At 35.4% G+C, this 12273-nt stretch overlaps 1 protein-coding gene across 2 annotated transcripts in view; it reads left to right on the top strand.

The window, feature by feature from the left end:
* LOC127850206 (dynein axonemal intermediate chain 4-like) overlaps positions 1–12273 on the top strand; it is a 37452-nt gene that overhangs the window by 4209 nt on the left and 20970 nt on the right. For both annotated transcript variants that reach the window (XM_052383068.1, XM_052383067.1), the window contains exons 2-10: positions 1640–1820; positions 2368–2478; positions 4245–4327; positions 4623–4717; positions 5273–5454; positions 6120–6227; positions 7777–7846; positions 8874–9020; positions 11691–11815. In XM_052383068.1, the coding sequence (XP_052239028.1) occupies positions 1640–1820; positions 2368–2478; positions 4245–4327; positions 4623–4717; positions 5273–5454; positions 6120–6227; positions 7777–7846; positions 8874–9020; positions 11691–11815 (1102 nt within the window). The remainder of the gene's footprint in view (positions 1–1639; positions 1821–2367; positions 2479–4244; positions 4328–4622; positions 4718–5272; positions 5455–6119; positions 6228–7776; positions 7847–8873; positions 9021–11690; positions 11816–12273) is intronic.

Raw genomic sequence — 12273 nt, 5'->3', positions numbered from 1 at the left:
TTTGTGGTGGAAACCAGAAAGTTTAAATTTTCATCAATTTGCGTAAAATTGCAAAATAACATTACCAACTCATTCAGTTTTAATTCAGAAGTCCATTTTTACATCAAATATTGTTGATTCGAAGTTAGAAAGGCATAAATTCTTCAGTTAAACTTCTGCTTAAATCGCAAAACAATCACTGACCTGTAGCCATGTCATGAAACTGATTTAAATATGAACCAATCAGAAGAAGGCATTACGGTGTAACGTGTACGCGTAATTTTATTTAACATGATCTTTTAACACCGACTTTTACCTAACTAGATCTAGTATGCTAATCTTTGTCGATTTAATAAGCATATGTTCAAAACAGATATGGTGCAGTTTCTATTCACTGTTCTAAGTTTCAGCAAGTGTTTATGCATGTCTTTTTCGCACCTCTGTCTGTGTTGTTTTATGTACTTACATTCTACGTTACAAAGGACGGTATACTGTACGATCTGTATCAATATTATTTATGTACAGTATAAAAATAAAAGATGTAATTTATTTCAGAACTTTTTAATTGTCAATTTAGAAAAAAACCAATGCTAAATTAATCCACAAAAGTATAACATCGGTTTACTATGTAACGCGCTGCACCACAACAGACGAACGCAAACTGTATTTTACGCTGTTTATTCTTCCACTTTAAACCAGATGCTTTACATCGAGGTCGTGTTATCGATTTATATCTACACAACGAGCGAATCGAGAGATATTGAAAAATTGAATAGTGGTTGGATTTAAATTGCTCAGGCGTGCAAAATTCAAAGTGTCATTACATAATTTTTACGGAACATTATCGAGAAATGAATTATCTACACAGGCATGTAAATATTATTGCAATCCGTTGTTATTAAGTGTCTTATATCGGGGCTTGAATGTTGCGCACAAAATCCTTGCGCAACAATATAGACAAAGAACAAAAAATTCCCACCACATAATTGGTCTTTCACCCTTTGTACGCTCCAAATATTACCCATATAAAAAGTAGCTTAATATTTAAGAGCGTCAAAAATTTGGACTTAATCTATAGGTGCTTTACCATTAAATTATTATTTGATGTGTGCTACACATTAAACCACTAACCAGCAAGTAAAGTCTTTTATCATGCATATCAATGGATCCATTCCTCTTAATGATTTCACCTTGGATTTTTAAATGAAAAGATTTTAAAACATTGTCCCAATCTTAAGTTAAATATTTATTCTTGGACATAAAAACAACAACTGTAAATTATCTGGCAATATTTTGACAAATTACTGCCTAGATTTAGTTGTCCATAGTAATCTGTATCATGTACAATGTTTCTAATTGTTCCGGCCCTTCTGATTTGTTGCTAAGTTTAATTATTATGCACATGTGCTTGTAATATTTATTGTTTCTGAATGGAAATAGGCAACTTTTTTCATGTAGTTCTTTACATATTTTTACTAGTTTTTCACAAATTATTTTAAGTGAATTAAAAAATGTTTGTTAAATGTCCTTGTTAAGTGTTTTTTATTGTACACATTTTACTCTGGAAGGGATCTGACCCCATTTCCCATAGAGGCGGGCGAAAATAGATATTATAATTAACACAAGTCACAATGATTTATATTGTAAGTTGTTTTTCCAGGAACACTGGAGCCAGCACAACCTCTAAGAAGAGTCATGGAGCCACGAAGAGTAAATATGGAGCGTCAGTGCGAGGCACTCAATATGGGAGCTCTAGGGTCACTGTCCTTTCTTCTGCAAGCAAGACCAGAAGCTTGGCAAATGCACCTGATGCTGGAAAACCAGCTAAACCTCCTGTGCAGGTAACTAGTAATGATTTATATTGCGTTACTGGTTGTCTTACATCTTTCACGCTGTTCATAATTAATCAGATGCTTGACTGCATAATTTGAGCATCATGATGGAAAATAGGGGCTTAATGCATGTTCTTAAAGTGTCATTCCACATAAGCCTGTGCGGGCCCAAACTTTCCACTTTTATGGTATTATCATTTAAAGAAAGTCTCTTCTTAGCAAAATATCAGTGTAGGCAGCAAGCTTCATCCCTGATTAACCTTTGCAGACTTTACGCGCATGCATGAAACCGGTATTCCCAGAACAAGCCTCATTTATGTTCTCTGTAGCTAAAATTTAAAACATTATGACACTATTTTATTGATAACAATGCACTGCATCTAATTGTTTCAGTATCACACCCATAATTACAAAATTAACTTCAAAATTTTACCTTATCCGTCTAATCTAACAGCAAACTGAAATCTGTACCTTCAACTATGGAAGCATATATGCTATCACTCATTGGTACCTGGTTAATGTATTTAATAAATTGTTCATTTTTGATGTTTCACAGATATTTGATGAGAGTGGCAATGATGTGACGCCACTACCACTGTATCTCATTGACCCGACCTTGGTGAAGCAGAACAAGAGTAACCTGCTAGGGGACAGCTCTGGTGGCACAGTATGCAAACATTTAACTATATTCTAACCAGAGATTAATTAGGGCAGTCTTCGCCATATAAGGCCCTTATTGCTTTCTCTTTGTCTAGGGGGATTCTTTTCACAGCCCATGGCTGGATGATATTCTCTTTTGTTAGTGAGGCTGTTTTCCGAGAAAACCTGAGCTATTGTCATGGCCAGCTCGTCCGCCATCCGCCGTAGGTGTCGTGCTAAAACCTTAACATTGGCTCTAAAATCAAAGTGCTTCCACCTACAAATTTGAACTTCATATGTAGATGCACCTTGATGAGTTCTACACGCCACACCCATTTTTAGGTCAAAGGTCAATGTCACTGTGACCTCTAATATCAAACTTTAATATAGGCTCTAAAATCAAAGTGCTTCCACCTACAAATTTGAAACTTCATATGTAGTTGCACCTTGATGAGTTCTACATGCCACACCCATTTTTGGGTCACTAGGTCAAATGTCAAGGTCACTGTGACCTTTAATTTAAAACTTTAACAAAAACCATAACATTGCCTCTAAAATCAAAGTGCTTCCACCTACAACTTTGAAACTTCATATGTAGATGCACCTTGATGAGTTCTACACGCCACACCCATTTTTAGGTCACTAGGTCAAAGGTCAATGTCACTGTGACCTCTAATATCAAACTTTAATATAGGCTCTAAAATCAAAGTGCTTCCACCTACAAATTTGAAACTTCATATGTAGTTGCACCTTGATGAGTTGTACATGCCACACCCATTTTTGGGTCACTAGGTCAAATGTCAAGGTCACTGTGACCTTTAATTTAAAACTTTAACAAAAACCATAACATTGCCTCTAAAATCAAAGTGCTTCCACCTACAACTTTGAAACTTCATATGTAGATGCACCTTGATGAGTTCTACACGCCACACCCATTTTGGGTCACTAGGTCAAAGGTCAAGTTCACTGTGACCTCTAAAAAAAATAAATTCTGAGAAGCTTTCGCAGCCGAGCGTGGCATCCGTTATGCGGTGCTCTTGTTTTAACTTGAAATAGCTTGCTTCGTAAGATAATCCAGATATTCCACCTGCAAGGGAATTATTATCATTCTATTGGAAAGTCAAACTGTTCAGATAAATGATTGATTGATTGATAGATTGAAAATGTGCAAGTTATTGTTGTTATGATAATATCTGAGGATTTTTTTTCATTGTTTGCAAAAAAACAACAACACACTTCTTTTAACTTGTGTGAGCAGTCTTATTTTGGCTGTAAACAATTCAGACAGATTGAGAGCCCAGGTATTGTACCCCATTAAATGTTATAGCTATTGAATCATAATTCCTCATTATATGGGTACCAGAAACAGTCACACATTTGTTAAATCATATTTTTATAAAAAAAATCAAAATGGGATGAAATAATGTTTTTTATGCTACCCAGTAGGATGGAATATATTAGTTGGACTAGTCTATCTGCTGGTTAAATGGTCCATTGATCTTCGGCGAGATAGGCTGGTCGAAGTAACAGGCCCTGGACTTGAAATTTATTCTTAAGAATAACAGTTTTTCAGATTGTTTTTAATAAACGCTTGCCAATATTTACCTGATTTTTTGGTGTTTAAGTCTACCTACATTACTTTCAGATCAAGTTTGAGTTTCGTTCTGGTCCATTGATTTTTGACAAAGTTAAAGACCTTGGACATTACACTTTTCTCTAAAATAGCTAGGGGTTCAAAGAGCGGTAGGGGGCAATGTGTTTCACAAACACAGCTCTTGTTAATTCCTATTCCAGCCAACAGATCTGATGTCTCAAACCTCCATATACAACACTGGAACTGTGACAGCAAGTGCTTTTGGTGGTGGGCCTTTCACGAGGTAGGTACAGAAATCCTAGGATGGGCAAAGTCCCTGTTTTTTAACTACAAAATTCTCAATTTAAATCACCGTCTCATTTTAACATTTTTACTCATAAAAAAAGACATGATTGATTTTGGATCTTTGTTTTGCATTTGCATTTACTGCAAATTCAAGACAAAAATTAGTTATTGTATTTTTGCGCCAGTTTTACAAAAGATCGAAAGGAACTTTGTAACAGTTTTATGAGTGAGACACTATCAGTTTTACCTTATTTGTATTTATTTTAGCAACCATAATTATGTTCTGTGTGTAGGTCAGTGTTCAGCCAGTCGTACGATACTGCGGGGGAATCGATGGCAGAGCCAGAAGACACAGACCAATCACATGAACCGACCAGTGCATGGGGAGGTACAGGCATTATTTTAGGACATAATTCATGTGCATTTAGTGAGGTCCAAGATAAGCCTGTGCAGTCCACTTAAGCTTATCAGGGACAACACTCTCCGCCTAAACTGGATATTTAGAAGAGAAGAAGCTTAGAAGAGTTTTCCTTTAAATAAATAAAACAACCTTTAAAGCAGAAAGTGTCGTCACTGATTAATCAGCAGTTTGGGACGACACTTAAGTCTCACACATGAAGCCACAATTTCCCAAATCAAGGCTCATATGTCATCTACAAAACAAATCATTTGTATCTGACACAAACGTTTTTTTTTAGTAACGGCATACTTCTTACCAACATAACAACAACAGTCTCTCGCAAAAGTCCCAAGTCAGTACTGGCCATAGCGTCTGGAAAATTACTATTACAGCTCAAATACCAATTTACTGGCCAGTCACTTGCAAATAAGTACTTGGCCTTAATATTTAATTGGCCATGAGGGCCAAAATTTTAGCCCAAAATAATTCCTAAAAAATCTATTACATTTTTACCATTGATTAAAATTTGCCTCAACATTTCAGAGATTCGTCGTAAACATGAAGACGTAAAGGAGGATCTGAATGAAGGCGATCTGGAGAAGATAGTGGACCTGCAGTTGACCGAGACGGAGACAATATGGCTGCTAGACATGCCGGGGATCTGTGTATCCCTGGAGACAGATGAGGCAGCCACAGTACAGAAGAAGAATGAGGCTTATAAGGAAGTGAGCTGCTTTGTTGTTTGAATGAGTCGTTGTTATGGGAAAAGGGGACTAAAAACATGTTTGTATAGTGTCGTCCCAGATAAGCATGTGCAGTCCATACGGGCTAACCTGACATGACGCTTTCTGATTTATGGTATTTTTGTTTAAAAGAAGTCTCTTCTTAGGGAAAATCCGCTTTAGACAAGAAGTGTTATCCCTGATTAGCCTGCGAAGACTACACAGGCTAATCCTAGAAACACTAAACAAACATGCATTCAACACAGTTTTCTCAGAACTATGAATAACGGTCTATCCTGGGTTTCTGAGTTTACTCCTCACTCAGCCACATAACTAGTGAGTTTTTTAAAATTATTTCTACAGCCTTTTTATTTATAAATCAGTTTTCAGTAACTTGCTTGCATGAAGTTCTTGTTTAATCCCACAAACTTAAATTGTATACTCAATTTATTATTATCACTCAGATTATAAATACAAAGATGAATGTTTTCTTAGTGACCTACTCTTACTCCATAATACAATCATCTACTCCCTATTTAGATTACTTTTATTAAGACAACTAACCGTTAAAGTGAGGTTTTGCTATACAATATTAGTCCCCATGTGAACTAAACATGAGTGTGTATGATTCTAAGGCTTAACATAGCTTATGAATGCTTTATTTTCAGCTTGTGAAAAACAAACAGGGAAACGACAGTTACGCAGAACGAGGCATGAACACTTTCAATGAGCCACAGAAGTGCAAACTGGTGCAGACTAGCAAAATCGGTTACACTGTACGTGTTCATGACTTAATTGTTTCAATATAACAGTGTTTTTTTTGCCCAAACTTACAGCCTCTTACAGGCTTTTTCCCAAAGGAAAAAACTACATTTTTTCCCCCAAAAAACTTACCAAAATTTCCCTAAAAAATGTGCAAACTGTTCTTATAAACTAAACAATGGGCCTGTGGAGTCTAGTTTACAGAGATTTTATTCCATAGAACTTTATAATTTTAATTTAAAATGCAGTTAACCATGCACTTATAAACAATTGGAATACTGTTATTTATAATCCTATTTATAATGTTTCATTTTCCCCAATTTCAAGTTTAAACACGCTATTTTTTCTCTATCCAAAAGACACAAGCAGTAAAATATGAGGCAATATATATGAACAGTATTTAGACAGAGGCGATAGCCAGTTTACTCCTATTACCAGATGAAAATCTATAGTATTACAACGAACGTATAAACATGAGCTTTATACTATCGCTATTTTTAGATCAGATTTGGGTTTTTCCGAAAATTGAAAAATCTGTTTTTGTCAACAACAGAGAAAAAAATCATCAAAAAATGCAATATTTGACAATTATTAATCGAAAATAGGAAGGAAATAACAGGACAAAAAGAATATTATGTGAGTTTGGGATAAAGATCAAGTTTATCATGCCAGGCACGAATCATGTTAGCGCTTAGCAAGCCTCGCGGTAAATCGGTTTTAAGCCTGGCATGATAAACTTGATCTTTATCCCAAACACACATAATATTCTCTATATATATATAAAGTTCCGCAAACGGAATGGAAGTCATGCCTTTGACTTGGCTATTGCACATTTACCTCCCCTGTTAAGGTGCTTTCAGTATCATTGACAAGGGAGATTACTGCTTGCATTCCAATAAGAACACAATAGGTTTTTGAGCCTGCCTCTACCACAACCGGGCTTCAATCATTTGCGTAAAGTGTAGTCCAAGATTAGCCTGTGCTGTCTGCACAGGCTAATCAGGGATGGCACTTTCCCCTTTTAAGGAATGTTTCGTTTAAAGACGGTCTCTTCTAAACAAAAATCCTGTGTAGGTGGAAAGTATCATTCCTGATAAGCCTGTGAAGACTGCACCCTCTAATCTGGGATGACACTTTTTGCACATGCAGTAAGCACAGTTTGCCCAGAATGAGGTTAAATTTATCACTGTTCTTGACCTTTGATTTAATTTTGAATGGCATAGTTATCCTTTATTTAACAGTTTGATAGTATTTAGTGTCACTTACTTAACATTGATTCATAAATCTTTGTGTGAATCGTGCAGCAGTCTTAAAAACTGTAATTATAAATGAATGACACATCAGTTATGTTAGTATGCTGATTTAAATCTTGTTATGATGCAAATGATTCTAGGAGATAAATTACAGATCACTTTGCTGTGAATAATATTAATAAATAGTTAACTTGAAACAAACATATACTCCTATATTATTCCATATTTTAAATAGTTATAATATTGTATACATAGAGTTTCAATAGAATCATTAACTCATGTTTGCTCATACTATATTTTGCAATTTCAGGAAATGGGTGTCAATGCTAACACATGGGATATGTTTGACACATTTGAGCTCCTTGACAAGGCCAATAAAGGTAACTCATCTTGAAGAATAGTCAACATAACTATACTTAGTTTTGGTAATGGAAGAAATTTTTTCAAATACAATGTTATGGTAATATTTTCTAAATGCTTATACGGTTTTCTCGGAATAGGAATTGGTTGTGTTTCTTCCAATTTAAAGCCAGTATATAAGATCTTTTTAGTGTTTTTCAAAACATACAATGCTGGTGAATAAAAAACTAGAATTAAAGTTCAGAAGACATAGGACTAGGAAATAAGCAAATTCTTGTGTATAGCAGACATGTCCACTGTTGGGAAAACCCCATAGTATGTCCATTGTTGGGAAAACTCCCTTGTTGTGTGCAGATTCTTCATATGACCCATAGACTCAAATTTGGTTCTGCAACACATAAGAGTAGTGTCAGTATTGGTATTAAGTTGATCGTTTTACATTTCATTGCTGTAAACAATGATTGATGACTGGTGCCATATATAGATTGTACATTAAGTACATATAACATTCTTCTTTAATATTCATATGCTGGTTAAAGATATCAAGATAGAAGAAATGACATTTAAATCATATAAACTCCCTTAAAGTTTCAGGACAAAGCCAAAATTGGTCTCATTTTCCAAGTTGTAAAAAGAGCGACTGTTCTACATACCTTTTAATGCTTTCTGCTTCACTGTAAACTACTTAAATATTGTTTGGAAACATATATTTTACACACACAAAAAAACTAGCATTTGAGTCAAATGATCAAAAAGTGTAACAGAGCTTTACCCTAAAAATAGCGGTGCTTATTGTATATGAGTATAGTGTTGTGTCATGTTAGCTTGTACGCATAGGCTAGTCAGGGAAAATGCTTTTCTGCAAGAGACTTTCTTCAAATGAAAAATTCCGTAAAATAAGAAAGGCATGTCTTTTATCAGGCTTTGCGGACTGCACAGGCATAACTTGGATAACACTTTATGCACATGCATTTGACCCCATTAGCCCAGAGGGAGACTAAAACAACTATTAATGCTGTTATATACATATGGATGGGTGTTCAACAGTACGGTCAGAAGATGATGATGAGGAGGGTACGATATCTCGGCCCGGGAGCCCGAAGGAAGGGGAGGTGGAGAAAGTTGATGAGGGGACGGATACGGGGCCAGGCGGGGCAGTGGTACGGGAAAAGAGCGCTGCCTCAGTGCGTGTGGGTAAGTAGTTGGGTTGTGTCTGTGTGGGACTGTCTGTTTAGGTCTGCAAAATGCTGGGCTTTTGTATCTCTTGGGGCTGGGGTCATTATTCTCTTTGTTTTGGATATCTAAAATAATTGTGTTTTTTTATTTTAGGGGTGTAATTTCATAGATGGTAAATCTGCATGATTTCTATGAATTTAACGGAGGCATGACATCGTGAAAGAGCCTCAATTATTGAGAAGACAACAAGCCCTGTATTGTTACAAGTTTTTTTCTCAGAACACAGAACGGTGATGGGGCAATTTGAGAGAGGATACAGTTATTTTTCACCCATTTGGGAACAGGTCCGGTACTAATGCCATTGGGAATTTTTCGCGTCGTGAAATTTCAATATTGGGAAAAAAACAAGTCGCGAAATCTTCCAATTGGGAAAAATCAAGTTGTGAATTGTACCAATTGAAGAATGGTATTTTAATGACTTTGTTTAACTTTTGTCAGCTTTAAATGATAACAGGAAAGCAACATAAACTTGTATTCACAGTCTTGCACAAACAACAACATGCTATCGGAACACAGATTGCTACAGACAGAGTTCTCTGTTTTTATAGATTTAATCATCAACAGTTTCAAGTATCGTAGGACTTGTACGAATAGCTTCCTCATGTTCGTCGTCAATCTGCATTTGGCTACTGTCATCTTCGACAATTTTTGTTGCAGTGCACCGAGAGGAATAGGTGGACTAAACAGAAGACAAACTTTTTACGGAGCCAAAATCGCTTAACGATTTGCTTTTGACTTCATTAGGCTTTAATTTCTTTGTGTAATACTTACTATTGTGACTCATGTCAAATATTGCCTGAAGCGTAAGAAAATTCAAACGGGTTTATATTTCGCAATAAAATACACATATTTAATGTATGAATGTTACATTAAATGTTTAAACCAGTCAATGATTGAGTAGTCAAATCGGCTGCAAGTTAAAACGGTCTCAAAATACGTCATGTCGGCACTTTCAGGGATTGTTTACTCGAATTTGATTGAGATTTTTATATTTTTTTTGGAAATTGGGACAGGTCCGGTTAATTTTGGGATCGGGTCCGTAGGTCATTGGGAACGGTTCGGTTTACCGGACTCGTCCAAAGAAGGAAAAAAATCATTGGGATAATCACAACATTATTAATTAAGAAGGAACCATTTAAAAATGCATTATTTAATGTGTTTCTAGTAACAACAATTACTTCACCCTTTACTTTCATATAACACTTGTCTTCATTATTTTTCTCTTTCTTTTTCAATCATCTTATTTCTCCAAAATTAGATGAAATGTAGGTTTGTCTTCTTTTTTGATTGAAAATGCATGCCTCAAAATGGTAATTAGTACAACAATGAGTGTTTTGTTCTTATGTTGATAATTTATATATTTTGAAGGTAAAAGGCTAATAATTCTAATAATAAAAATGTCAGTTGTTTGTCAGTAATGTTGTTCTATTTAAATTTTAATCCTTCAGAATATTTGCCTTCTCTGCGATTTTATTAGTTATTTATATATTTATGTAATATTTTACCAGTTAAAGTAAAAGGTATGTAGTAAGCACTACTTTATTGGTGTGATTGACATGTTGAATGTGTGATAAATACTGATGTCGCTATATGAAGGCTTATTTATATCATTCCTTCATTTGTGTTAAATTTGTGTCCCTTTGTTTGAATTCAATCATCTTCCCTTTATTTTTATTCAGTTATTTTCCCTTCATATTTCCTTCAGTTTTGTACAATCATCTTTTCTTGCTGTGTTTCTGTCAGTCATTCAAAGTACAATGTATGGTGCTGGATCAACTAGTTTGACTTGTGCAATTGGTGACGTGGTTGTACAGTTGTGTGAAACATTCAGCTTTGGATATATAAAAGCCATGACGTATTACCATGTTATTGCTTATTAATCCCTTCTATATTCTATGTTTCCAAACTGTTTTGCTGTATTAAAAATACGTGCAGTTCATTGAATACTTGTTGGTTGAGGTGGAAAATATTTAATGCATGTGTCTTTCTGGCAATATCATGTTTGACTTGTAATGTTTTTATTAACACCCAGCATTTAACATAAGGAGAAGGACTATGAACAGTATTTGATGTATACCCTTTCAATATGACCCGCCTCATGCCAAAATGGATTTTACGCCATTTGCTGCCATGGTAGCCAAGCCTGCTTATCTGCGTGGTCTGGTCAGGAGCTCCCCTGTCCGCTATTGAGACCACACAACCTTACGTGACTTCATAGTGGCCAGTGTAACTTCTGACCAGACTCATGATTTCGCAGTCTGGTCTAGAGCTACAATGGCTGCATATGGCATAGGCCCAGTTTTGAATGACATAGGTGATATCATCATTTTGTTGATTGTAGATACTGGACAGTTCAATGTTCTCACAAATGTTGATAAAATTTTAAGGAAAACTCTGTTAAGATTGAATGACTATAACACTCAACTTTTTATTTGTGAAGAATTTTTTTTAAGGAATAATTATTTATTTTGTATTAAAATAAGAACAATATACTGGTCATGGTTATGAAGCAATTTAAAATGAAAAAAGTGACTGAATTTTGTAATGATTAAAATAAATGTTATTTAGTATCAGTTATCATAGATTTGTATTCAGTCCTAGGTCAATGTAATCATTATTTCCATTCAGACAGTAGAGCCACATTTGCTTCCTCGTTTGCGGGCTCTGAGAGTGTGGTAGCGAGTCGCGAGACTGGAGTGTCGTCCATGCCGACCAGTGAGTCCTCACAGATAGATGAGAACGTCATCTTACAGGTCAGCAGCTAGTAATTTAGTTGATTATGGATGGTTTTCAAACAAATGAGCCTCATTCTGGGAAATCTGGGCTTAATGCATGTGTGTAAAGTGTTGTCCCAGATTAGCCTGTGGGGACTGTAATTAGGGCAACACATTCAGCTTAATCAGGATATTTTGCTAAGAAGAGACTTTCTTTAAATAAAAAATACCACGAAACTGGAAAGAGTAATTTCTTATTTACCTGTGGGAACTGAATTGGCTAATCTTGGATAACACTTTATGCACATGCATAATGTCATTACAGGGCGCAGATATGTTGTTGTCATTCTGTCGGTTTGTCAGTCTTTCAGTCTGTCTGCATAAAATGTTATTAACATGTTGAAAATTGAAGTTCATCATCACAATAAAGTGTGAATATGCAGGAAAGGATTTTCACGTATAGTTATCCCTTTAATCTTCATTCTCTCAAACTTAGT

Source organism: Dreissena polymorpha, chromosome 11 (assembly GCF_020536995.1).
Source record: "Dreissena polymorpha isolate Duluth1 chromosome 11, UMN_Dpol_1.0, whole genome shotgun sequence".
NCBI lineage: Eukaryota > Metazoa > Mollusca > Bivalvia > Myida > Dreissenidae > Dreissena > Dreissena polymorpha.
Note: the sequence above shows the minus strand (reverse complement) of the source record. Positions and strands in the feature narration are given on the sequence as shown.